At 53.3% G+C, this 26,934-nt stretch overlaps 2 protein-coding genes across 3 annotated transcripts; one reads left to right on the plus strand and one right to left on the minus strand.

Moving 5' to 3' along the window:
- Positions 1 to 847: 847 nt before the first annotated feature.
- Positions 848 to 17,265, plus strand: HNF1A (HNF1 homeobox A). The gene is made up of 10 exons (XM_089894581.1): positions 848 to 1,503; positions 8,097 to 8,296; positions 9,713 to 9,899; positions 10,340 to 10,581; positions 11,516 to 11,667; positions 11,796 to 11,997; positions 12,765 to 12,956; positions 14,097 to 14,218; positions 14,287 to 14,446; positions 15,825 to 17,265. Exons 1-10 carry the CDS (start codon positions 1,175 to 1,177, stop codon positions 15,950 to 15,952), a joined length of 1,914 nt encoding a protein of 637 aa, XP_089750707.1. The 5' UTR covers positions 848 to 1,174; the 3' UTR covers positions 15,953 to 17,265.
- C14H12orf43 (chromosome 14 C12orf43 homolog) lies at positions 11,712 to 26,893 on the minus strand. Of its 2 annotated transcripts, none has more exons than XM_022550765.3 (6): positions 24,868 to 26,893; positions 22,705 to 22,747; positions 22,427 to 22,525; positions 19,578 to 19,651; positions 18,949 to 19,039; positions 11,712 to 18,433 (listed from the first exon to the last, which is right to left on the minus strand). In XM_022550765.3, exons 1-6 carry the CDS (start codon positions 24,986 to 24,988, stop codon positions 18,088 to 18,090), a joined length of 774 nt encoding a protein of 257 aa, XP_022406473.1. In that variant the 5' UTR covers positions 24,989 to 26,893; the 3' UTR covers positions 11,712 to 18,087. The 2 variants fall into 2 exon arrangements, with proteins under 2 accessions (XP_022406473.1, XP_022406472.1); XM_022550764.3 differs by having other exon boundaries at positions 11,712 to 18,436.
- Positions 26,894 to 26,934: the final 41 nt, after the last annotated feature.

Raw genomic sequence — 26,934 nt, forward strand, 5'->3', positions numbered from 1 at the left:
ATTCATGCCTACTGTAGCATGAATCAGGACTTCATTCCTTTTTATGGCCAAATAACATGCCATTGCACGGAGAGACCACATTTCTTCTATCCATTCATCCACTGATGGATATTTATGTTTTCTCTATTTTTTAGCTCTTGTGAATCACGCTGCTGAGAACATTCGCAGGCAAATTTTTGTGTGGACATTTCTTTTAAGTTCTTTTGGGTTTTGCATGAATTTTGAATTTTTAATAGAGTATATAAAAATATTTTTTCATCTTGATTTCATCTTGAGTTTTTTGATATCCCCTTAAAATTTGCACCTGCACCAAGTGCTTCACTGGCCACACCCTGCTTCCACTCCACAAATCTTGTCCCTGCTAGCTGTGTGACTTTGAGCGAGTTGCTTACCCTCTCAGAGCCTCAGTTTCCTCCTCTGTAAAATGGGCACAATCCCTGTACCTACTCTGTTAGGGGGCTGTTAGGGGGCTACACTAAGGTAATGACACTCGTTACAGACCCAGCCCACAGTAGACTTAGTCAACGCGTTTTTCCCTCCTGGGAGGCCAGACGTTGGGGCTGGCAGTGGGGGGTCCTCAGATGGATGTGTCCTAGCCTTGCCCTTGAGGAGAGTTGACCCGACAGCCTAGAACTCTGCTGTTTCTGTTCCCAAGGCTGTTTTTGTTCTCTTGCCTCAGCCTGGCCCCCTACGAGGTCGCTGGGGGAGGGACCCAATGCTGGTCACCTGAAGGCCTCCCTGGCTCCCAGTACCTTCCATCCCAGCTGTCCTGGGCCCCCCACCGCTGCCTCCCCCGCCCTCCGCTCTGCCCACTCCCATGGAAGGCCACGGCTCCCTGTCCCTCTGCGCTGCCATGAGGCCTGCACTTTGCAGGGTGAAGTCCAAAGTTCAGTCCCTTCGCTAAGCACATGGATAAATATGAACCTTGGAGAATTTCCCCAGCTCCAATGTAAACAGAGCGGGCAGGGGCCCTGATTCACTGGCCACTGGGGCCAGGGTTGGGGGTTGGGGGTGCCCACAGGGCTTGGCTAGTGGGGTTTGGGGGGGCAGCGGGCGCAAGGAGCCTGGTTTGGGCCTGCCTGCTGGCCGGCCAGCACGGAGCCAGCCCACGCCGGGGGGGCGGGAGGCGGCCGGCTCAGTGGCCCTGGGCCGCGTGGCCCGCGCTAGTGGAGCCATGGTTTCTAAACTGAGCCAGCTGCAGACGGAGCTCCTGGCGGCCTTGCTCGAGTCGGGCCTGAGCAAAGAGGCGCTGATCCAGGCGTTGGGTGAGCCGGGGCCCTACCTGCTGGCCGGAGACGGTCCCCCGGACAAGGGGGAGTCCTGCGGTGGCGGCGGTCGAGGGGAGCTGGCCGAGTTGCCCAATGGGCTGGGGGAGACGAGGGGCTCCGAGGACGAGACGGACGACGAGGGGGAAGACTTCACGCCGCCCATTCTCAGAGAGCTGGAGAACCTCAGCCCCGAGGAGGCAGCCCACCAGAAAGCCGTGGTGGAGACCCTGCTGCAGTAAGGACCCCTCCCCTGTCCCCAGCTCCCAAGGAGCCTGGAGGGGCCCAGCCTCGGCTCCTGACCAGCCCTTGCCAGTCCAGAGTCCCATGGGCTGTAGCCTTTAGGCTGGCTGTCGGCAAGGGGGACAGGGCCCATTAGAGCTTGGAAGCGGGGGTGGGGTGGGGTCCTAGCTCGGAGGTTGGAGCCTCCAGCCCCTGACCCGGCCCTCTGCGGGGTCCCGAGTCTCCATGAGCCAAGGCTTTCAGCCCGGTGCCTGGGAAGTGGGGCATGCCCCAGGGGAGCCCCAAGATGGGGACAAAGCAGCAGAGTCCACGATTCTAGTCCCTGGACAACGGGGGTGGGGAGGCAGGGAATTTTTAGCTACCATGCCCATTTCTACTCCCCCAATCCCAACTTCCCTGCTAGGCACCCGGATGCACCAGTGGGGAGGGGGAGCCCAGGCTGGGGTTTTGGGGGGCCCGCTTGGCCTCCCCGGAACTTAAGCATTCAGTCAGCAGAACCCAGGTCTTTCTTACCTGAGGGAAATGGAGCCTTAGGAAGGGAGCTGCTCCCCTTTCCGGCACAGCCTCAGGCCATGCCCCTCACCAGTGGGTACCGTTAGAAGCCTCCCCACTCTGTACCCCACCCACTGGCTGACTCCCCATCTCCCAGAGAACTGGGTGGGTCTGAGCCCGATGCCTCCCCTCTCCTCAGCAGAGCTGACCTGGTTACTAATTACCCACGGGCTTTATTATTTCTCTTTTGTTTTATAAATTTATAAATGGCAAAAGGCTCTGATAAGGCCTGTGATCATTAACTTGGAGGGCTGGTAGCCTGGGGAAGCCTGAGCCAACCAACTTCACACGGAGCAGGGGTGGGGGAGGTTGGAGGTGAGGGAAGGGGAACCTGGGGGCTGCAGGGACTGCCCCTCCCCTAAGGCTCTGTAACCTCTATCCTAACAGCCAGGTGGGCACGTGCTGAGGTTTCACAGGTATCATTTCGGGTAGTGTTGAGATGAACTCTGGAGGCACCTGGGGACAACTGCTCCTCAGATGAGGGAACTGAGGCTCTGAGGGGGACGGAGCTGGACTAAGGCCACCCAGCTGGGGCTCCACACCCACTCTCTTTGGTGCCCTCAGTCACCATGACCGGGGCCAGGGGCCAGCTGGGGGTGTCTGGGGGTTCTGAGCAAGAGTCCCAAAGACCACCTCTTTTCTGTCCAAGGTCCTGATCCCAGCTTGGGGTTGGGGAGGGCTGGATCCCTGCCTCAGGGAGCTCTCAGGGCCTGACAGGCCTTTTGAGGGCCTGGGCAGGAGGCAGGGGAGTAGCCAGGGCCCCCTGACTTGGCAGGAAGAGGAGGGCAAAGGGCCCTGCCGCGTTGCAGGGGAGGGGCAGAGTCTGGCATCTCCAGACCCAGGGCGAGGGCAACCCGGACAAGGGTGGGGCAGGGCCAGTCCTGCTCAGGGCCCCAGATGGGACTGGGGGCTTTCGGGGGAGAGTGGGGGCAGGGAGTGCCAAAGGCCTTACCTGGCTGGGTGGGGCCTCTTGATCAGCAGCCCCTTTGGTGGGATGATGGGTGGAGGGAAAGGCTTGATCCACAGCACTCGAGCGGGAAGCAGGGGTCAAAGTGCTCCCTGGGAACCAGCAGAGACCTGGAAGCTGAGGGAGAGAGGGGAGACATGGAGGAAGAGACAGGGCGTTAGGGGAGATGGAGAGAGAGGCCTGGAGAAGCAGAGTGGAGCGGACCAGCAGAGCCGGGAGGGAAGAGGGGCTGACACGCAGCTGGGAGAATGGGCTGGGGAGAGAGCGAGGCGCCCCAAGCTGCAGGGAGGCTGGAGTGCTTGCCTCCCGCCCGATTGGGTTTTCTTTAATGCTAACAGCATGCTATTTACTTTCCATTTAAATTTGAGATGTTGCTATAAATTATCAACCAGCTCCTTGTTCCTGCGGGGTTTATAACTAACTACCTGGGTTACTTATTGTTCAGGTAACAAAAGGGATCTGAAAACGCCCCGAGGGGAAAAAGTGGGGCCTTGAGCCTCAGGGCACAGGCTGCAGAGGGGTAGGGGACCCCCATGAAGGCCTGGCCAGTGGGGGAGGTTGAGGCTGGAAAGGATGGTGAAGAGGCAGGGCTTCCCGTGGAAGCCAAGTGTGACCAAGTGTGACCTTGGGCAAGTCTCTTCTCCTCCTGCCTCCGTTTCCCTACCCGGACAATGAGTACAATTCAAACTCCCTGCCCTGATCCCCTGATCTCTTCCTGACGGACCTCCCTCCCTCCCTCACTTTCCTCCAGTTACACTACACTTTGCTGATTCCCACCTCAGGGCCTTTGCATGTGTTGTACCTTCTCCCCGAAACCCTCTTTCCAGATCTTCCTACGGTCAATTCCTTCTCCTCTTTTTGCTCAAATGCCACCACAGTCACTCCCTCTTCCACTACTTCCATTGACTTTCCCCTGAAACTTATCATTACTTATTATTACCTTATTTTGTCTGTTTTCTATCTCCTGCTATGACAACAGAAGCTCTTCCAGAGGCTTGTTCACCGCTCAGACCCCTGATATCCACCCCAGTGCTGACACACAGCATGAATGAATGAGGGACTAGGCTTCTCTGAGCCCTGGGGATGTCTGCTGTAATGGCCAAGGGAGTAACACGTTCCCAGGGCTCCTTCCTCAGTGTCCTCCTGGGCCCTCCTGTCCCTGAGCAGCTGAAACTCAATCTTGAGGGTCTCTGGTCCTCTCCATTGGGCAGCACCAAGGCACTGAGACCCAGGAAGACAGCGGCCAAGGTGGGGCAATCTGACATCCCTAACTGGGGCCAGCCTGCCTGGGCTTGAACCCCAGCTCTGCTCAGGCAGGCAATTTCACTCTTCTGAGTCCCAGTGTTCTCTGCAAGGCAGAGCTGATCATAACGCTTACCCACAGGGTAAGCATGTGAGTGCAACGAACAGTTGCTATTATCAGTGGTCCCATTTTACAGATGAGCAAACTAAAGCTCAGAGAGGCAAAGTGACCTGCCCAAAGTAACTCGTACAAAGCAGTAAGGCCAGGACTTGGACCCAGGTCCTCCTAATCCCACACTTTGCACAGCACCCTGAGGTGGCATGCCTGTCCTTGATACATTTATCTCCCTCTTTACCCTCCTGGGTCATTCTTGCTGTTAATGTCACCATCGACCACTTCCACGTAGTGCTCGAGGACTCACGAAGTGCTTACAAGTGCATTAAGCTTGTTTTCTCCTCCTGACAACCTATGAAATATTAGCTCCCTACCACAGTTGAGGAAACTGAGGCACAGAAGTTAAGAAACTTCCCAGGGCCACCCGGAGAGTGAGTGGCAGAGCTGGGATTCACACTGAGAACTCGGCTCCCCCTCCGGATGAGTGGCCTTCAGGCTGGTCTCCCAGCTCTGAAGCCTTGGATCCACTGAAACCCCACGGGCCAGGGAGCAAGAGGCCCAAAGCCTCGAACCTCTGATTGACCCTAGAACTGGCAGGAGGCGGAAGGAGGGGGTTGTGGGCAGACCTTCACCTTTCCTGGGCCCTCTTCCCTCTGCTGTGGGGCTGGAGGTCCCAGGATTAGGTCGCTGCTGCTGCTGCTGATGGTAACAATATTGTTCCACTTACTGAGCACTTACTGTGTGCCTGGCCCTGTCCTCAGCATTTCACTCCTATTAGACACTCATTCAGTTCTCCCAATAGAGAACAGGGAGGCAGGCGTGAATTTCCCGCTGTGTTACAGGGGAGATGCGGGCCATGTGCACATTGGGCGCGAGGCCGCAGTGGTGGGATTTGAACCCAGGTTGGTTCGACTCTCAAACCCATTAGAGTGAAAGCAGGAGATGCCTGGAGACCTGGCCTCTTAGTTCTGCGTTGGGGAAAATGTCCTGCAAAGAGCCATGTTCTTGGAGACTGTGGGGGGGGGGAGGGGGGAAGAGAAAGAGAGCAGAAAACAGAGAGACACAGAGACAGAAGGAGAGAGAGTGAGAGAAACAGAGACAGATAGAGACACATGGGGTCAGAAGGACAGAGACAGACAGTAAATCTTTAGTTTGAGCCAGGAGAGGCCCTGTTGAAGGAAGACTGGGCTCCTTCTCTCTGGAGAACAGACAGAGGGAGGGAGGATCTCTCAGGAGGGTGATGACTGCAGTTGGGGGAGGAGGGAGGCTATCGGGCAGCCCAGCCCCGGAGTCAGATAAACATGTTTGCCACGGAGCACAAGGCTGGACTTTGTCCTGCCCTTCCCTCCCAGCTCTGACTGGCACCCGGGGACCGGGGGAGGTGAGGCTCCTACGAAAGCAGGGAGATAGGGCTTGGGGAGAGGTTGGGGGGTTCAGGAAAGTGAAATATTCTTGAGTCCCAGCGAAGTCACCTTGGATAAGTGTTCACCTTTCTGAGCCTCAGTCTTCTCACCTGTAAAATGGGCATACTTCCTAGGGTTATTGTAAGATTTAAATGACCAGCCCTTACCTGGCTCACCATAAATACTCAAGAAACATGAATTCTCACGGCTATCATTTCTACACAAATGGGACTTTGCTGGACCGACTGCTGATTAACTATATCTGTCCCCACCTTCCATTCCTCCCTGCCTGTATGGGAACTGCTGATAAAAAAAGGAGGAAGTCAGAGGGCCAAAGTGGATGAAAGGCTCTGTGCCCTCATGTCTCGGAAGGGCATTGTCAAGGACGCAGGCGAGACTGGTTCTTTGAGGAAAGAGAGAAGGGCCAGGGGAGAAGGCAGTGTGGGGTGGGCTTCAGAGCACTGGGGGGTTTCTTTTCTTTTCTTTTTTTCACAATTCACTTTTAAACATTATATATGCATATGTAGCATATTATATGATACTATATTATTGATACATAATTTATGAAGTACAGAAGAATAACAGAGAAAACCCTCCCCTCTCACCCTGTCCCCAGCATCCAATCAGTGACTCCAGTTCATTCTGTATACTTCTGGTATTTCATGTGAACAAAGCAAATATGTAGAAATCTTCTTTTATCCCACTTAAAATTTTACACACATAGCACAACAGACCTACCACACAAACTGTTCCATCTGGGCTTGTACAGAGCTTTCTCAGTGGGTTTTTACGGCTGCATTGTACAGAGGCATGCAATTTGGTTAACCAGCATCCTTTTGCCGGACGCTTAGGTTGTTTCCAATCTTTGGCTGTGGCAAACAACATGGAGATGAATCACTTCCTACACATGCCATTTGGCACATATGCCTCAATTCTAGAAGCAAACTGCTGCATCAAGGCTGTGGGGACACAGGCTTAGGATCACACAGACCTGGGTTTAAATCCCAGCTCTGCCTGTTTCAGCACTGTTGTATCTGACACATGGTTGTAACAGAAGCTCAAGAGAGGATGAAGGGAAGAGAGGAGGGTTGAGACAGAGCAGAAGAGGGAGAGAGAAGAATTTCTATCGTACAGGCAACCTGACCCCTTCCATTCCCCACAGTGAGCGGAGAACAGGAGATTGAGCCACAGGTGGCCTCAGGTCCCCTTGAATCCCTCGAGTGAGAGAACTGAGCCCACAGAGTGGGATTCCATGCTCAGACACACTCATTTTTCTTACAAGGCCTTGGGATGCCAGCCCCTAACCCCTTCACCTGGGACTCTGTTGAGAAATTAGCCACCCGCCTCAGTGCTGTGGGGAGACTGGCTGCGCCACCATCTAGGGTTTAGTGCAGATTTTCAGGAGGCGTTTTGATGCTATGTGATTTTTATCTGACAGACTGACTTAGAACCAAACACTTTAAGCTGGGGTGGGACTCCACTGGGCTAACCCTGTGACCTTCGGCAAGAGATACAAGTGACACAGTGCTCTGAGCCTCAGTGGCCCTGGATGTAAAGTGGGAGAATCATGTTTCTCTCCTTGTTTTCAGACCCCAATTTTTTTCCAGTAGATCTCTCTCATCTATCCATCCATCCACCCACCCATCCACCCATCCATCTAACATCTACCCATCAACATCCCATCTATCCATCCATCCATCCATCCTCTCACCCACCATCCACCATCAATGCACTGACCATCCCATTACCCACCCATCCATCCATCCATCCACTCATTCATTCATGCATTCACCAAGGGCACACTCTATGTCAGGCCTATTTTGGATGCCGAGAACAAGACAGTTCCTGCCCTCCAGGTGTTTATAGTCTCTCACAGTGGTTAAGACACAGCCACAAATAACATTTCTAGGTAGAATTGCGGGGGGCGGGAAATCTTTAAAGGAGGCACAAAGATGAGTACCCTGCCCATCTGGCTTGTGCAGCTTCCCGGGGGAGTCTGTTTTTGTCTACATCTGTATCCATGTCTCTGTGTGTCTGTGTTTCGAAACCTTTATCTGTTCCTATGTCTGTGTGGGACTGGTTGGGGCCTGTGTCCACATGTCTGCCATGTGTATGTGTCTGCAAGTCTCTGTCCCCATGTCCTTGTGTCCTGGCATGAGTGCCCATACCTCCTGTCCCTGAGTCTAGGTACAGGCTCCTGGGCTCCACGCCTGCTTCCATCTACCATCCTCACCCCCCGGGTGGACAGGGCTCCCAGCACCCACCCTGGGCTGAGCAGCCTGTCCTTGTCCCCCCGCCTCCCCCCCCAGGGAGGACCCATGGCGTGTGGCGAAGATGGTCAAGTCCTACCTGCAGCAGCACAACATCCCGCAGCGGGAGGTGGTCGACACCACCGGCCTCAACCAATCCCACCTGTCCCAGCACCTCAACAAGGGCACCCCCATGAAGACACAGAAGCGAGCTGCCCTGTACACCTGGTACGTCCGCAAGCAGCGAGAGGTGGCCCAGCGTAAGTAATAACGGACTGCAGCCCTGTCTTCCCGGCAGGGCCTGGGACTACCCGCAGCTCGAGGGTGGGAGCTGGAAGCCTCCCACCCCATTCCTCGGACAGGCAGACTGAGAGGAAGTCGGGAGGATTCAACCAGCATGTATCAGCTGTTCTGCGCAAGGCGCTCTGGGGGAGGGGAGGAGGGTTGGTCTTGGGCATCCTCTTTGGGTGGGTGAAGTGGGCCCCTGCCTTCCAAGAGCTCCCTGTGTAGAGGGGAAGCAGGAGAACAAATCATTATGATTCGGTGAGCACTCACCGTGCGCCAGGCCCAGGGCAGGGCACTACAGAAAGCGTTTCCAAGGTTGAGCTGGTGGAGGAGGAGAGAATAATCTCTTCCTCAGGGAGGCAGGGGCATCAGGAAGGATCAACTAGAAGTATGATCTTTTGACTAAGTCTTAAAGTGTGAGTTGAATTTTGACCCATGAAGATGCAGGGATGGGGTTTCAGGCAGAAGGAAGGGCAGTAGAGGCTCCGAGGTGAGGTGTGTGCTTAGGGAACCCGGGCCTCATACCCCACAAAATCCTAAGTGCACTTCCGCACTTTTGAGCCTAAGTGTAAAAAAAAAAAATGTTTTTGATGTTGCTTTTATAATTATCCAGGTTTTCAAGGTAATACACACTGAATTTATAAAAAATAGAAGTAAAGATTTTACAATAAAAATTAGGTGTCCTTCTCCTAAGGCAGCCACTGGCATTCCTGGTCTCATACGTAACCTTCCAGGGGTACTGTATGTATATACTGGCTATATACATATTTCCCCTGCTCTTTGAAGGGCTACTAGCTGTTCTGTTATTCGGAGGCGCCATTAACTGGCCTCCTACCAAAGAACCAGCTGAGAAAGTGTCTGGGTCTCTTCTCTCCTGGCTAATACTTATACTTTAAGCTTGATTTTCAAGTCTGCAATGTTGAAAATAGCACGGAATCTACTCAGGAGATACAGTTCAAGTTTCTGCTCTACTGTGCGACCCTGGAAAAATATTTAACCTCCCTGATCCTCAGATGCCTCATCTATAAAATGGGATGGCATATGTGTCAAATGTGAACAAATGCTGATGCTTACCTGGAGCCTTGTATTGAGGACTGTGAGATTATATCCTGGCCCGGTAGCAAAGTACGCAGGGGTTGATTAGTGATGTCTCCCTTGGACACAAGTTAGGAAAGGGGTGGTGTGTGTGCTGTGTGTCTGTCATCACTGGATTAGATGATTTCTAAGTTCTAGCTGTAAGCTCCTCTGGCTCAGCATCCTAGGAATGAGAAAGAACCACGGGCATGGTTAGGTGAACCAATTCCAGCATGGTGAACCAATTCCAGCATGGTGAACCAATGCTGGAAGGTGGGATTGGCCAGTGTTTTGCTAATGGCTCTCTGTGCCCACAGAGTTCACCCACGCAGGGCAGGGTGGGCTGATTGAAGAGCCCACGGGCGATGAGCTACCAACCAAGAAGGGTCGGAGAAACCGTTTCAAATGGGGCCCAGCATCCCAGCAGATCCTGTTCCAGGCCTATGAGAGGCAGAAGAACCCCAGCAAGGAGGAGCGGGAGGCGCTGGTGGAGGAGTGTAACAGGTAGAATGGCTGGTGGTCAGCAGGGCTGGTTTGGTCTGGGCTGGGGGTAGGCGAGGGGGGCTCTGGGTCCTGAGGGAGGCTCCCCAGGTTTTGAGAGCTCCTGCTGTTGGCCCAGGAGTTCTCAGCTCCTGTTCAGTGTCTGACACCTAGCTCCATTCCTGGCACCCACCCCCCACCGACCCAAGCAGCCCTTGAGTGGCTGCTCGTGTCACTCATCCTCACTACAACCCTACACTTACTGGGCTCACTCTATAACTGAAGAGATTAAGAGAGGCTAAGTCACTTGCTCAAGGTTGCACAGCAGACTGGGCTCGGAACCCAGGTCTGCCAGCCTCAGCAAATACTCAGGTAGAGCCCTACTTCTCAGAACCCTCCCCCCAGCCCCAGGGGAGGGTTCTTCTGTGCCTGATCCAGAGGCTCATGAGTGGCCATTTCTGCAGGGCGGAGTGCATCCAGAGGGGGGTGTCACCCTCACAGGCGCAGGGGCTGGGCTCCAACCTCGTCACAGAGGTGCGCGTCTACAACTGGTTTGCCAATCGGCGCAAGGAAGAAGCCTTTCGGCACAAGCTGGCTATGGACACGTACAGCGGGCCACCACCAGGGCCAGGCCCAGGCCCTGCGCTGCCTGCCCACGGCTCCCCTGGCCTGCCCCCACCGACCCTCTCCCCTGGTAAGGTCCACGGTGAGTGCCATGTGGGCAGGGGGATTGGGACCGTGGGTAGAGGGAATATGGGGGTGGGTGGGAGAGTTGGGGAGCACCACCCCAGTGGCAGCAGCCACCGAAACCTCTTAGCACTTCCTTACAGCTCCAACCCCACTCTATTTGCACTGTTTTATCCACTCCACTCCTCTCCATTCCATTGACCACTCAACTTCCCCACTGTACTCCATTCCATCCACTCCACCCTCACTTGCTTTCAGTTACTTCAACTCATTCCAGATCAACCCAACTCAATTCATTTCAGCTCAGTTCAATTCAATTCAATTCAGTTCAACTCATTATAATCTAATTTAGTTCATTTAAATTTGGAATAGTTTGATCCAATCCAATTCCCAATTGATTCAGTTTAACTAAATGTATTTCAAGGAAATTCAGTTAATTTTCTATCAGTTCAATTTCAATCCAATTCAATTCAATTCGACTCAATCAAACTCAATTCATTTCTGGTTTGATTCAATGATACTCAGTTTCATTCAACTAATTCCAGTTCATTCTATTCAACTCAAGTTTGCTGTGGTTTAATTTCATTACCGTCAATTCAGTTTGGCTCAGTTGTCTTTTTTTTTTGGCCACACTGCACTGCACGGCATGCGGGATCTTACCCCGACCAGGGACCAAACCCTGTGACCCCTGCAGTGGGATCGCAGAGTCTTAACCACTGGACTGCCAGGAAAGTCCCTGGCTCAGTTGTCTTTTATTGAGCACCTACTTGCGTTCAAGGAGTTGGAAGCAACCAGCACAGGGCCTGGCAGGAAGTGGACACTCAAGCAAAGTCTGCTGGCTGCATAAAGATGGGGTGGGGGGTCTGCGCAAACCAATGCAGTTTGGAATGATGGGGGCCATGGAGGCGGGCAGGGAAGTGGGGTGCTGAGGCTGGACACTGCTCCCGCTCCAGGAGTGCGCTATGGACAGCCTGCAACCAGTGAGGGGGCGGAAGTGCCCTCAAGCAGTGGTGGTCCCTTGGTGACAGTGTCTGCACCCCTGCATCAAGTGTCCCCCACGGGTCTGGAGCCCAGTCACAGTCTGCTGAGCACAGAAGCCAAATTGGTGAGTGTCCCGCCCCATCTCCCCCCCCACCCCGCCCCGCCAATCTCCTCTTGGCTGGAAGATTCTGGAGCAGTCCCCATGGAAGTAGGGTGGGACCCCACCTGACTCAGTTTGGCTTCCCCTCCAAGGTCTCGGCCACTGGGGGCCCCCTGCCCCCTGTCAGCACCCTGACAGCACTGCACAGCTTGGAGCAGACATCCCCGGGCCTCAACCAGCAGCCCCAGAACCTCATCATGGCCTCGCTTCCCGGGGTCATGGCCATAGGGCCTGGTGAGCCTGCCTCCCTGGGCCCCACGTTCACCAACACGGGCGCCTCCACCCTGGTCATTGGTAAGCTGGTGGGGTAGACGGGAGCATCTGGGTGAGGGGCTCATGGGGCTCCCACAGAATCCAGGAGCAGGATGAGCCACTGGGACTCATTCCTTCATGTATTTATTGAGTGCCCACTCCGTGTTCCACTGGTGATACACAAGTGGACCGAACAGCCCCAAATCTCAGCCACACAAGTCGGGAGGCAGACAATAAGCAGAATATGGGTTGGCCAAAAAGTTGGTTCAGGTTTTTCCTAACAGCTTACAGAAAACCCCGAACGAACTTTTTGGCCAATCCAATACATAAGTTATATAGTACCTTAAAAGGGAAAACAGCTATGGGAAAACAGAGCAGAGCAAGGGGGACTGAAGTTTTCTAGGTTTTAGGTTTTAGTTTGTTTTAAAAAAAAGCCCAGAAAAACTTTATTCAGAACTATTATGCAGAAACTCAATATATAAGACAGACAGGGAGCTGCTGGGAGCCAGGTACAGAGAGTTAAGCCCCAGGGCCTTTGCATCGTTGTGGAACCCCAGGCCTCCAGGGACCCTAGTTTGACACACCCCCTGCCCTTATGACGAGCTAGCAGCTCAGAGGGGGAGTTAACTTGCCAGGGCTGTAACTTAGTGAAGGTTCCTAGTACAAGGCTGTTTCCTGATTACCTTGTCCCCTCTTCCTACCCACTGGCCCTAGGAGGGAGTGATGGTGCCCCTGGGGGTCAGGGCTGGGCCTGGGGAGGCCATGGAGGCAGCAGGAGGTCTGGCTGACTCCTGCCCCTCCCGCTCCAGGCCTGGCCTCCACGCAGGCACAGAGCGTGCCAGTCATCAACAGCATGGGCAGCAGCCTGACTACCTTGCAGCCCGTCCAGTTCTCGCAGCCTCTGCACCCTTCCTACCAGCAGCCGCTCATGCCCTCCGTGCAGAGCCACGTGGCCCAGAGCCCCTTCATGGCCACCATGGCCCAGCTGCAGAGCCCCCATGGTGAGCACCCCTCAGCCCCCCTGCTGGGGGAGGTGGTGGGAGAGACTGGCTGTCGTTCAGCCCAGGGGAAGAGGGCGGCTTGGCAGATGCTGTGGTCTGTGTGTGTCTGATTCAAGTGTGAGTGCTTCTGTGACGGGGGCTCTGCGGGTGCTCAGATGAGCGTCTGTGGGCTGGAATACGTTTCAGTGTGTGAACCCGTGTGGTTGCGTGTGCATGCACATGGGTTTGTGTGAGTGGGTGTTTGTGTGTGCACACCCACGTGTGCCCTTGGGGCCATATGTATTTCTCAGCTTTTAGAAAGGTAACGTGGTGCATATACCATGAATGACACACCTCCCAGCAGGGCTTGGGGCAACACCCTGTCATCAAACACCATGATTCCTGCAGCAAAAGGTAGAATTCCACGAAGTGGGTTAATAAAGACTCAGCCTCACATCAGGTTCAGGTCAGATTTTGCCACCAAATGAGCTCTAGTGCCAACCAGACAAAAACCTGTTGGCTTTCAGACCTTTCTGGAACTTGGACTCTTGGATAAGGGCTTGTGGACTTGAACATCTGTGTATTTGGTTGAGGGCACCATTTATGCGTGTATGTGGGTGGTTGTGTTTTCATCTGAGTCCATGTGAGAATACGTGATTTATGTTGTTTTCTACTGGCATCTGTGTGTGTATTTGTGGGGCTGGAGACTGCAGGTGAAATTCTGGGTTAGACTGTGGAGAGGGGTCCTGGAGATGCAGAAATGCTGCCCCCTCCTCAACCCCTAACAGGAGCCCTGGCCTTTCCCTCCAAGGCCGGTACTTAGTGCCCTAACAGCACCTGTGCCTCCCGTTGCCCTTCACACCTGTCCTCTCGAGATGACCGCAGGAGCTGGGTTTGGGTTCCCAGCCTCGCCCAGGCTCCTCTCCACCGAGACAGGCAGAGCAAGCCCCTGCGGTTGGGGAGAGCGTCCAACCCCTCTACCTGGAGCTCCCAGTTTTGGAAATCAGCCCTGAGTCCCCAGCCACTGCCCCACTGGGCTGCTCACCAGGCCCACGCCCCATTTCCCCTGAGCCCCCCACCTTGAGGCCCTCCTGGGAGGGGTCCAGCCCAGCCCAGGTGCCAAGTCTGTGTCCTCCTCTCTCCTCCCTCCCTCCCGGCCAGCCCTCTACAGCCACAAGCCCGAGGTGACGCAGTACGCCCACACGGGCCTGCTTCCGCAGACCATGCTCATCACCGACACCACCAACCTGAGCGCCCTGGCAAGCCTCACGCCCACCAAGCAGGTAAGGCCCAGGCCTGCCCCGGCCCCTCCCTGGGTCCTGCCCCAGTGCACACCCTGGGGGCTCAAGAGCTGCCCTTCTGCCAGGTCTTCACCTCAGACGCTGAGGCCTCCAGTGAGTCTGGGCTTCACACACCAGCGTCCCAGGCTGCCACCATCCACATCCCCAGCCAGGACCCTGCTGGCATCCAGCACCTGCAGCCCACCCATCGGCTCAGCGCCAGCCCCACTGGTGAGTGGCCTTTCCCTGCCCCCCCACCGCCATCCCCATAGCTGGGGAGGAAGTCGTGGGCAGCAGACGGGGGGCAGGGAGGGGGTAAATGCGAGGGGGCACCTGTGCTCCCCTGAAGTGAGCCGAGGGGGGTGTGAAACCACAGGAAATGGGCCTGTCTCACAGGAACATCTATTAACTCAGTTGAGAAAAAAGATAACCGGAAGAGGTGGTAGGGGGTAATCATGAGGTAAGAACTGGGCTTGCTGGGGACCAGAAGTGACTCATGGATGTGTTGCTTCAGCTCAGGGTTTAGCATTTTTTTGAATTCGTTGCCAACAGCTAAAAATTAAGAGCTTTCATAGACTTCTGGCTCCTCTTGCAAAGTCAGAATTCGTGTTGCCCCATGGCAACCACAGAGTGTGGGCTCTCCAGCCCACCACGTCCCACCCAACCCACACATTTCCATTCCCTGAAGACCTGAGTCTGCAGCCCACAACGTCAGGGTGAAGAGCAGGCACTTTGGAGTCAGGCTGCCGGGCTTTGAGACCCAGGGCAGCCACTTGCTAAGTGTGAGCTTCAGCATCCTCCATCCAGCCCTGGTGGCTATAGGGACAGTCACTGAGGGCTCCACGGTCCAGGCTCTGTGCTCTACCCATGAGGTGTGTGTTGGCATCCCCGTTTTACAGATGAGAAAGCACTGAAGGAGGAGAGGGACTTGGTAGCGCTTCCAACAGCCACTAGGTAGTGGGGCCAGGACCTGAACCCAGGTCCAAACTCAAAGCCCATTCATGCTCTCTTGAGGGTTCTCCTGAGACGCAGAACCAATAGGAATACACACACACACACATATATTTAAGGAATTGGCTGATACGACTGTGAGGGCTGGCGAGTCTGAGAGCTGCAGGGTAGGAAGTGATGCTGCAGTCTCCTTCTCCAGGAAACCTCAGCCTTTGCTCTTGAGGCCTTCAACTGACTGGATGAGGGCCACCCACATTATCAAGGGAACTCTCCTTTACTTAAAGTCAACTGACGTAGGTGTTAACCACATTACAAAATACCTGCACAGCAACGCCTGCGCTGGGGTTTGGCTCAATGACTGGGTACTAAAAGGCAGCCGAGCTGACGCATAAAACTAACCACGACACCGGCTCACCAGCGCTTCTGTGATGTTCCCACTAAAATGTGCTGGGAAGGCCACTCCCTCGTGGCCCTGGAGCCTGGCGGGGGGTTAACAAGGCCCAAGGGCAGAGGTGTGACTCTGGGGTCCGGTCACCTGCTGAGATTCAGGAGGTGGCGAGGTGCCACTTTCCCATCCCGAGTACCCCTTAGGGATGGCGGGCGGGGAGGGGTCGGGATGGGCGTGGCAGGCAGCCAGCGGCCTCCTCTGCCTCTGCAGTGTCCTCCAGCAGCCTGGTGTTGTACCAGAGCTCCGACTCCACCAACGGCCATAGCCACCTGCTGCCATCCAACCACAGCGTCATTGAGACCTTCATCTCCACGCAGATGGCCTCTTCCTCCCAGTAACCATGGACACGGCCTCCCAGGGGATGGGCCCTGGAGCCTACACAGCCTGCTGCAGGGGTGACCAAGACATCTGAGCCTGCAAAACTTTCACTGCCCCCAGGCTGCTGCTCTTCTCTGGAAAACTGTGCCTCAGTCCCCACCCTGTTCCCCTCAGAAAAGGGGGGTGTTCTGAGGCGCCCGAACCCGAGGAGGGCTGCTTCAGTGCACAAGAGGGAACCGTGCAGAGCTTGGAAGCAGAGCTTGTTCCTGGTGGGACTCGGGAGGGACTGTCCCTGCTGCTCAGGGTAAATCTTGTCACTTGGAACGGAAGGGGGCAGCCTTGGACTCTGGTACCCCCAGGCCGGGCCTGTGGAGATCCCTGGCACCCCGCAGGGAACTGCCAGCCACACTTCTCAGGACACCAGCCTGTGTAGCTGGGAGAGAGGTCACAGGTCAACGTGGCCCCATTCTGTCACCTGTGCCCCAATCAGGCCACTCCACCCAGCCCTCCTTCCTGCTTTTAACCCGCACACCCATTTGGACCCACCTGTCCCCCCTCACATAAGCATCGCCTGAGTGGCTCCTCTGTGCCAGGGCCTGGGGCAAGCAGGCCTCTCTAGCTTCCCTCGTCCTGAGCCATCCCTCTCCCCGGCCGCCATGACCTCCCGTTTTCTTGGGCATCTGTCCCCCTGTGCATCACACCTTCTGATGTCAGCCTGACATCTCACCTCTACTGGAAAGCCCCCCACCCCCGCAGGCCTAGGTGTTGTCCCTGCTCCTATGGGAGACTCGTGACTCTGTACCTGGTGCCAAGTCAAGGTTGGGGGGCAGCAGACCCTTCCCTGCTTTGGGGCAGAAGCTGCTAAGCTCAGAAGGCAGTAAGGCCGGGGCAGCTGGCAGAGCTGAAGGGCCCAGAGGGAGAAGAGAGGCGAGACCAGAGGAGAGCTTGCCGCCTGGAAGCTTGGCACCCAGCTAGCTGAGGGGAGGCGTTCACAGCCCCCCACCCCGGGGAGGCTGAGGTCCTGAGGGACAAGGGAGCCATGCCAACCAAGGGCTCATCTCCCTGGGGCTGCTGCAGACAACCCAGCCCTAGTGGATTGCCTCCATCCTGGATTGAGGAAGGAACCAGGGGGGAATGGCATCCCCTGCAGCTTGCAGCTGGCTAAGGGCGAGCCTGTACATTTATTTAACTCTTAGTAAATGAGGAACATGTTGAAACGTCTTGCTTGTCCACACATCGCCCAGATGGGATTGGGCAGGCTCGGGGGGGGCGGAAGGGGACCAGGAGCCCAAGGAGGGATGGGGCCGGCACACACGCTCTCACATCCCACCTCTGTCTTCCTTGCTTTGCCGAATCTCCAAGGCCAGGCAACGAAGCCAGCACTTCACCTTCACCTTGAACTTCTGCTCCTTCTTGCAGGATACATAGGTCCACGAATCCCCCAGGCCACGAGTGCTGTGACACTTCCTGAAGTCTTGACGCTGGGGTAGGGGAACACTTCTGGGGGTGTAGGCAGGACCCCTCCTGTGTGATGCTTACTTATAGTGGCTCATCAGGATTCAGCACAGACACGAGGGCGGCACCCAAATCCCTCTGTTACATTCTGGGTCCCTCGACAATTTATTTTCAATTATCCAGTTGGCTCAGAGACATGATCATGCATGGTGTATTCACAATGTGAAGAAAGAAAATTCTGGAAAACCAGGTGGAGGCAGGGATCTCTCTCCTTCTTTTCCAGACAATGTTATATCAGGTCTGTGTGGCTTGGAGGGAGATGCACAAAACTCCTCCTGGGGCTTGGCATCTCGGGGACACCCTCCCTCGTTTTCTTCAGGTCATGTCCCACACCAGGCTGAGAAGGCGGAAGCTCTACCACTTGGCCATCAGCCTTCAATGACTGGGAGGCTCCTCCTTCTTCCTGAGACCACAGAATGTTCTGGTACCACGGGTCTGCCCCAGCCCCAGTGGGAGCACAGAAGGGCAGGCCTTGCTCGCCCTACAACTGCTTCTTTGCCCCGACCCTTGGGCCAGCCCCAGTCATGGGCGACGTCTAGACTTGCAAGCCAAGTCCTTGCACTTGGAGAGGGAGGCGGGGCTTGGACATGCCTTGTACCCTGTAGCTGCCTGAGCTGGGCCCCGTGCTCACAGGCAGGGCTCAGTTTGCAGGCATGGCTGCTGCACTCTTTGCTGGCGGGGACGGGGAGGTCTCACTGGCCCTCTTTGCCTTTTTCTTCCTTTTCTTCTTTTTGGTCCCAAACGGTGCCTGGTCTCCGTTGAGCCCGGTGGACTCCCTTCCCTGCTCCCCAGATGCGGCCTTGCTTGCGGTGGTGGCCGTGGGGGCGAGGTTGGTGCTGTCCTCCTTGGCTTTCTTTTTCCACTTCCTTTTCTTCTTCTTTGCCTTTTTCTCCATGTTGCCAGGGCCGTGGATGGCGGACTCCTGGATGATGTCAGAGACTGACACAGCCGCCTCCCGGCAGCGCTGCAACTCATCGCCGTCCTCGCTGCTGCAACGGGAGTGCAGGCCGGGTCAGCTGGAGTCGGGACGGGGCCCCAAAGCCGCCTCTCGCTGCCTCTGTCCAAGCCACCAGAGAGCGGCCACAGACAGAGAGTGGCAGTTGGAGAACTCAGGCTTGGCAGTGAGGCAGAGCTGGGTTCCAATACTGGCTTCTCTGCTTCACAGCTGTGTGACCTCACATTGTGACTTAACCTCTCTGACCCTCAGTGTCTTCATCTATAAATTGGGGATCTTAACACAGCCCAGGCCTCACAGGGATGTCCCAGGAGTGCAGTGTCTGGCACAAGATGGGTGCTCGAAAAGCAGTAAACATCCAAAGCCAACGGCCAGTGGAAACTCTTCCCCCTCCCACTGAGGTACTATTTCCCCAGCTACTGACAGGGCTCCTTCTGGGCCTGGACCTCACTGGAGTTGGCCTGGCTATTTCAGGGGCAGGGGGACTGGCCAAGACAGAACACAGGCAACAACGAGGGAACTGGAGGAGTGGGTGTGCCGTCTCACCTGGAGCTGGAAGGCAACCGTTTCCGGCGGGGCTGGGGAGCAGCTTCCTTCTCAGGGCCTCCAGGGATGGACGTGAAGAAAAGGCGGAAGCCTGCAACCCACAGGGGCGGAGTCAGCACCGCCAGGGGCACCCCAGGGGCCGAGGCTGCCCCATCTCTGCCCTCAAGGAGCTCCCAGTCCAGCGGGCATCGCTCCTGTCTAACTACAAAACGGTGCATCATGGGATGAGAGGCACACTTGCTACCTGCTGCAGTGAGAGGATGGGGTGCTTGAGGGGATGCCGGCTGCCGAATCAAGTCAGCAAGCCCTCAGAGGCTTCAGGGAGTCAGCAGCTGAGCCTCCCGCCTAAGGCAGCTCGCAGAGTGGCTAATGAGTTGGGCAGGGGACAGAGACTCATGTGGGAGAGGCTGCAGGATGCAGTGGCTAGGCACTCCTGCTTAGGGTCACCTCGGGCCAGCTGCATTCCTCAGAGACCCAGTCCCCTCACGATTCCCCCCTGTGAACAGGATCACCATAATACATGCCTCGGACAGGGGCTGCAGGGATGAAAGAAGATAAAATGCCAAAAATGTATTTCCCAGCTCCAGACTCACAGGAGGCGCTTAATAAAGCAAAGTATAACTGCTCACCATCATCCTCCAGGACGCCTCTCGGTACCTCAGCCTTTCTTGGCTCCTTCACTACTTCTGAGATGGTAATGGAGCTAAGGGAAGAGATGGTGGATTTAAGATGAGATTCTGGGTAACAATGAATTCTTTTTAATTAAAACTTGCCTTTCTCCCTTTAAGTGGATGGGGTAGGGTAATGTGATACTAAGTGCAAAGGTGGAGAGCACCCTGGCCTGATGGGGACGCAAATGTCCATAGTGCCAGCTCAAACTGCGGTGCCTCACTGGTTTAAACCCTACTTTATTCCAGAAAGTGCTGAAGAAGTTTTGAAGATACTCACAGTACAACAAAATGAGTGCAATTTCAAATAAGGCAAAGAGAAAACAAGAGCAGGAAGGACAGAAAGAGCCAGACGTGTAGCCAGGAAGCCCTACACACTTGCTAGACAGCGGGTACACATTTTGTTCTGAACTTCCTGGCAGCAAGCACGAAAAGGGAAATATGACCAGTCTAGAAAAAAACAATTCAGAGGTCAGCTCCTAGAGCAGGGCAGACCTGGTTTTGTTGTTGTTGTTCGTTTTTTTTAAATTTTTAAAAACTTGAGCTAATTGTAGATTGACTTACAGGGCCAAGAAATAATACAGGGAGATCCACGGACTCTCCCCCACCCCGTTTCTCCCTCTGGTGACACTGCGTGTAACTAGGGTCCGTTATCACAACTGGGAAACTGACTTTGCTACAACCCACCGACCTTTTTCAGACTTCAGACCTGGGTTTTGAATCCTGATTTTGTCACTTACTAACAAGGGACTTCATCTCTCTGAGCCTTTGTTACCCGTCTCTACACTGCGAGTAATAAGAGTCCCCACCTCCGAGGGCTGTCACAAGAATTAAATGAGACAGTGGATACCAAGCCCTGAGCACAGAGCCTGGCTGCAAGCCAGTGCTCAGTAAACAGCAGCTACAACGATGCTGAAGATGACTACTGTTGTCAAGATAAGCAATGAGCTTCACAGGACCCCCTTTCTCTAGAAGCACAGAGAGAGTGGGGAGAACTGACGAGACCAGGAAGCAGGTCTTGGGGGAATGCTGTCGGGGCAGTCACCTCACACGCACCGCAGAGACCGACGCTCTCAGCAACATCCTCGCAGCGAACACAGCAATGCACTGGGTGCTTCTCCTAACTGCCTTCTGTAGGTGCCAGAGGCCTCCCCGAAGTCCTGTGTGGGACGCGGTCTGGGGAGAGGGAGCGGAGACGCAGTCTGGCCCAACTGGGCGCCGCCCCTGACCTGGGTAGTATCTAACCCAGTGGTTCAACGTTGGTCTGCAGGGGACACCAGGCAATGACTGGAGACACAGTTGGTTGTCACAGCTGGTGGAGAGACGCTACTAGGATCACATGGGTAGAGGCCAAGGATGCTGCGAACCATCCTACATGCACGGTATAGCCCCACACAACCACGGATGATCCAGTCCAAAACGTCCATAGTGCCAAGATGAGAAATCCTGATCTAACACAAGGGACCAACTGGAGTATCATTTCTTTGGAGAGAAATATGGGAACACTGCAGGGAATATCCTGACCACGTGTAACCCGCATCCTGTTGGATTTCCACCTAGGAAAGCATCCATTGTGGATCCCTGCAATGCCAGGCAGGCCCTGGTCACCCTGAAGCCGAACCACCATGGAGAAAAACCGCTCCCAGGGGTTGAGATGCTAATTGACCTTCCTAAACATGTTTAACACATTCCCAGGTTGGGGGACTGGCACTAATGCCATGAGGGTGCAGGCTGCTGAGGCCTGGCCCAACATTCTGTCTGGGAAGAGCAGCTGGTGTGCACTTTGGGAAGGCTTATTTGTCCTTTTTCAATGACTACTTCAAATTGAAGGACTATGGCCTGAACACCCTCAATCTCCTTTTCAAAACCTGCTAGGCTGGGGACTTCACTGGTGGCACAGTGAATAAGATGTCGCGTTCTCAATGCAGGGGGCCCGGGTTCGATCCCTGGTCAGGGAACTAGATCCCACATGCATGCTGCAACTAAGAGTTTGCATGTCACAACTAAGGAGCCCTGGAGTGGCAACTAAGACCCGGTGCCACCAAATAAATAAATAAATATTAAAAAACAACAACAACAAAAAAAAACCCTGCTAGGGCTCTGTCAAGTGGGGATGGATGTAGACCAGCGTATCCCGGAACACGTCCCATGACACGCCATCAGTCATCCATGGAACAGAGGCATTGTGGCCAAATGAATTCACAAGATACTGGGCTAAACAAAGTTACACAGGTCTCTTTACTGCAGGACTTCTCAGGGCCTTGAATACACTATTAGGAATCTAAATCTCCCAGGCACGGGGGTATGCAGAGTGCAGCGTTTCTCCTCCTCTTTGCTGTTGGACCCCTTTTGTCAAGAGCCACACTCTGGACTCGCATTTCTAGGCACCTATTTTGGGAATGCTGACCTGGATCTTTACAGATTGTATTCTCACAGTGCCTGGCATACAGAAAGCACCCAAGAAATAGGAATTCAGTCGGTCCCTTGCCCTCTTGCAGAGGGAATGAGCTCGGGTTCCCCTCTTCCTCTCGTGGTAGCAGGATTGCACAGTGGTTAAGAGCAGGGCCTTTGGAGTCAAAGCCACTCTGCTCCTTCCTCCCTGTGACTTCAAGCAAATGCTTCCTCTCACAGAGGGGAGCCTGTTGCCACATCTAGAGAAGGAGGACAACGACAGGACCTTCGTGGTAGAGTGATTATGAAGCGATGAGGTGACAGATGCCACATGCTTGCCGCGATGCCGACTTACACACTCTGAGCTTCCAGGCCATGGGAGCCCTTACTCTTCGTATTAATGAATAAGGGCAGGTTACCTGTCCAGCAGGGCTCCCAGCATCTTAGCTACGTGCGCTCGGAATTCAGGGGTGGTCTGCAGCTCGTTGCCGTCTTGTTCGTGCTCATCCACCTTGTGCCTACAACACACACGAAAAGGACCTCACTTCCTGCCAGCTCAGAAGCTGCCCCCATGAGGGCGGGGAAGACATGTGTCTGGTTCGCACTGACATCCCAGGGTCTAATAGCCTCTGGCACACAGCAGGGGAGCAATATCAATGAATGAATGCGTGAAACGTGAACCCAAAGTGCACAGTACCTGAGGCTCGGTTGGGTGGTTGGCAACTGAGTATTTGCAGCACCTGTGAAAATAACGAACACCAAAGTATTTATAGAAGAAACGACTATAGCATCAGTTGTGTGCCGAGCACTATTTTATGTGATTTACATGTATAACTCATTGAATCTTTCCAATGACCCCATGGGGTGGGGGTTACCATTATCCCCATTTTGCAGGAGAGGAAACTGAGGCAAGGAGATGTAAAATAGCTTAGCCAGGGTCAAACAGCCAATAAGCGACAGAGTTGGAATGAAGACCCAGGCGATCTAGCTCCAGAGGCCCCCCCTTAACCACCATGCTGGACAAGCAAGTGTAATTTGATTCCAGTATTTATTGAGTGCCTACTATGTGCTTGTCTGTGTGCTAAGTGCTGTGGAAGAGACAGAAGAAGGGGGCTCAGTTATGTTGATCACTGGACTGGGAGTCTGGCTGGGGTCTCAGCCTCCACATTCATTAGAGGTGCCTTTCCGGCAAGTTCATTTATTTAAGAACTATTTTCCTGACCACTGTGTAGGCCCTGGGGATACCATGGTGAAGGGATACCAGCCCTCGTGAAGTTCACATCATGTAACCTCTCGCTCAATAAATATCTGTGGATCAAGTACAGGCCAGAGTTGACTCTAGGTGCTCGGGATGCAGGGATGAAAGGAAAAAAGACAGGATAAATAAAGAGGCAATTGTAGAAGAAAGGAAAGCATTATATACGAAGGGAATCGCACAAACTATGATGATGGTGGAGAGAAGGCATGTAACCCAGCTTTCCCGAAGAGATGGTGTCTCAGCTGTATTATTAAAGGATGAGTGGGAGTCAGACAGGAGGGGGAAAGCAGTCCATGAAAAGAGACCGATCACATAATTGCTGCTATTTATTGGGCCTTTAATGTGCGCCAAGCACTGCACATACATCATCTCAGTTCCTTCTCAACCTTATGGGGTAGGTACTACCATTACCCCCACTTTACAGATGAGGAAATTTAAGTACAGTGAGATTTAAGTACCTTGCCCAACTTTTTTACTGCTAGTAAGTGATGGGGATGGAAAGGCATTTCTGCTTATAGAAAATGAAGAGAAAACTGCAGAGTTGTGGTGCCCACAGTATGGTCTGGAGCCTACCTACGGGAAGTGTGCAGTATGGCAGGAAGGCAAAAAGGGACAGGCAGGCAGGGAATGGATTACCAAAGGGCTTGTAAGTCCTTTTCAACAAAAGCAGGGGCTCTTTGCCATGGCCTGCTCTGGCAGTCTGGTAAAGCCTGGATCCCTTCTCAGAATGTTTTAGATGCAAAAAATGTAACACATAGGATTACAAAGAAAACCAATGATACTGAAATTCAGTTATCATTAATAGTAAAAAGCCAAATTTGGGATAGTATTAATATATGTGCTTCTTCATTAATGTATTAAATAAGATCTACTGATGGGTCTAAATATTACTGTAATTTTAAAGCAGGGATGAGTGGAAATAATTTTTTTCAACATTTTATTATGAATAAAATATTTTTGATGTATCTGCAAAGACTGTAATGGGATTTGAAAATCTGCGACTTTTGTTAAGACAAAGTAACAGGTATTGCCAAGACTACTGTGGCTTGTTCACATGCATGATGGAAAGAGATGCTAAATTTCAAACAGAGATTAATGAAAGTAAAGATGAAATATTTTTCCCATTCAGATTCACGGACCCTCTGGATTTTGTCCGGGATTAGGTACCCTTAAGTTAAGGAGTTTTGGATTTATTCCCAAGGCACTAGGGAGTCACGGTCAGAGAGACGTGTAGGACACAGCTCGCTGGCAGCCCCAGGGAGTGAGAAAGTGTTGGAGGCGGGGAAAGGCTGGACGCGAAAACCCAGTAAGGGTCGCAGGCACCTCGGAGAGGTGGTGGGCTGCCCAGGGTGCGACAGTTAGGATGGACCCAGGGAAGCAAAGTCAAGAGACATTCAGATGACTTGGTTTCTCTGAAGGGGATAATGGAACAACCCTCCCTGCTGAACTTGTCCGCGCTTTGACTCTGAACCCCACCCAGGCCCTGGAGCCTCCTCGCGGAAAGAAGTCTAATTCCAGGGACTCCCTCTTCAACATCCATTCTCAGGCCGCAGGGGAAGATCCTGCGCCCTTCGGCCAGACTCCCCGAACATAGTCCCCTACCGGCTCTTGGCTTCTCCGGGCCCCTCGGGCGCTGCTCCAAGCCCCAGGCCGGCATCGCCGCCTCGCGGCACCGGTCCAGCTCCTCCGCATCGCTGCTGCTGCTGCTCTCCAGATCGCTCATGGCGCCAGTGGGCGCCGCCACCTTGAAGCACCGCAAAGGGTTGTGGGGAGTGCCTCCAGGAGCGATCCTCTTTCAAGATCCCACAAGGGAGCGGAGCAGCACAGCGCATTGTGGGGATTGTAGTTCTCAGACTCAGGCCGCCATTGGTCCTAAACTGTTATGGAGGTTTCCTTAAACGTGAGAGTTGGAAGGGCCTAAGAAATCAACTTATCTATCCTTGAGGAGGAAAATGAGACCTATAGAGAGGGAAGAATTGCTTAAGGTCACACAAGGGGTTAATGAGCCAGGATTGGTTCCCAGGTTTTGGTAAATCCGTCTGGGCATCAAGAGCACCTTAGGGAACTTTTTAAAATGCAGATTGTTGAGTCTCACTAAAAACTAGGCGAATCAGAATCCCTGAGAGTGGGACTCAGGAATCTGTATTTCCTCCAACATCCTAGGGCCTTGCTGCTACTCAGTGTATAATCCGTGAACCAGCAGCACCGGCAAACTCCAGAGCTTGTTAGAAAATGCAGAATCTTGGCTTCAGCCCAGACCTCCTGAATCAGAACTTGCATTTAAACAGGATCTCCAAGTGATTTGTGTGCACATTAAAGTTTGAGAGGCACTATCCTAGGTGATTCTGTTGCACAATATGGTTTGGGAAACATTCTGCGTTTTTCTAGCTCAGGATTTCACTCAACCTGCACATCGGAAACATCTGGGAAACTTTAAAATACTGACTCCTAAGATCCCCCCAAGACCGAAACATTAGAATCTCCACAGTTAAGATACTCCAATATAAAATATGAACAAAATCACTTTTGTCTTTGGAATGCTTTTCTTTGTGTTTTATCTTTGAAGCTGAGTGTGTCAAAATTTTTAAAAAATAAACTCTCTGGCCTCAGCTTTCCTATTATGAAAGAGAGGAAGGTAACTTATTCATCATTCTATTAAACAAGAATTGGTCCACTACCTACAATGTGGGCTCTACTGGGCTTTATAAAGGATACAGAGGGTGTGGGATGGACTCACCTGTCTGCTCCATGGAAAGGAGGCACTCTTTCCGCCCCTGAAGGCAAAAAGAGGTGGGAAACAGGCTGCTATTGATAAATTGCCCAGAGACTATTGAGAACCAATTATAAAGTACATTTTTCCCCCCCTACGGTGAGTAGTCCATTAGAAAGTGGGGCAAAGGGGAGGGGGGAAAAAGCAAACTTTTTAATGGGTTGATTGGAGTAAACCTGATCACATGATGTCCTTTGATGCTAAAGATGCTATTACTTTCCTTACATCCTTGGACAATTAGGTACTGTTTGTGTGTGTATTGCAGGAGTTGAGGGAATTTTTTTGTTTGTTTGTTTTTATATTGGAGTATAGTTGATTTATAATGTTGTGTTAGTTTCAGGTGTATAGCAAAGTGAATCAGTTATACATATACATATATCCACTCTTTTTTTTTCATTTTAGATTATTTTCCCATATAGGCCATTACAGAGTATTGAGAAGAATTCCCTGTGCTATACAGCAGGTTCTTATTAGTCATCTATTTTATATATAGTAGTGTGTATATGTCAGTCCCAATCTCCCAATTTATTCCTCACCACCCTACCCGCCTTCCTCTGGTAACCATAAGTTTGTTTTCTACATCCGTGACTCTACTTCTGTTTTGTAAATAAGTTGAGGGGATTTTTAAAAATTTATTATATTTTTACTTTTGGTTGTGTTGGGTCTTTGTTGTGGTGCGCGGGCTTCTCATCGTGGTGGCTTCTCTTGTTGTGGCGCACGGGTTTAGGTGCTCCGTGGCATGTGGGATCTTCCCAGACCAGGGCTCGAACCCGTGTCCCCTGCATTGGCAAACAGATTCTTAACCACTGTGCCACCAGGGAAGTCCAAGGGGACTTTTAACACCACATCATCCTCGCTCTCCCAGACTTTGCTTTTCTTCATCTCAGTTTCCCTACAGT

Source organism: Delphinapterus leucas, chromosome 14 (assembly GCF_059928025.1).
Source record: "Delphinapterus leucas isolate spDelLeu-1000000601 "Yukka" chromosome 14, BTC_Dleu_Yukka2, whole genome shotgun sequence".
NCBI lineage: Eukaryota > Metazoa > Chordata > Mammalia > Artiodactyla > Monodontidae > Delphinapterus > Delphinapterus leucas.

Excerpts from the sequence above, each read along its gene's own strand:
- C14H12orf43 (XM_022550764.3), bottom strand. The coding sequence starts at position 24,988 with ATGAGCGATCTGGAGAGCAGCAGCAGCAGCGATGCGGAGGAGCTGGAC. Across the intron at positions 22,526-22,704 it reads ACCACCCAACCGAGCCTCAG|GCACAAGGTGGATGAGCACG; the intron begins GTACTGTGCACT and ends TGTGTGTTGTAG. Across the intron at positions 19,040-19,577 it reads AGGCGTCCTGGAGGATGATG|GCTTCCGCCTTTTCTTCACG; the intron begins GTGAGCAGTTAT and ends TGTGGGTTGCAG.
- HNF1A (XM_089894581.1), top strand. The coding sequence starts at position 1,175 with ATGGTTTCTAAACTGAGCCAGCTGCAGACGGAGCTCCTGGCGGCCTTG. Across the intron at positions 11,668-11,795 it reads TGAGCACAGAAGCCAAATTG|GTCTCGGCCACTGGGGGCCC; the intron begins GTGAGTGTCCCG and ends TTCCCCTCCAAG. Across the intron at positions 14,447-15,824 it reads GCTCAGCGCCAGCCCCACTG|TGTCCTCCAGCAGCCTGGTG; the intron begins GTGAGTGGCCTT and ends CTGCCTCTGCAG.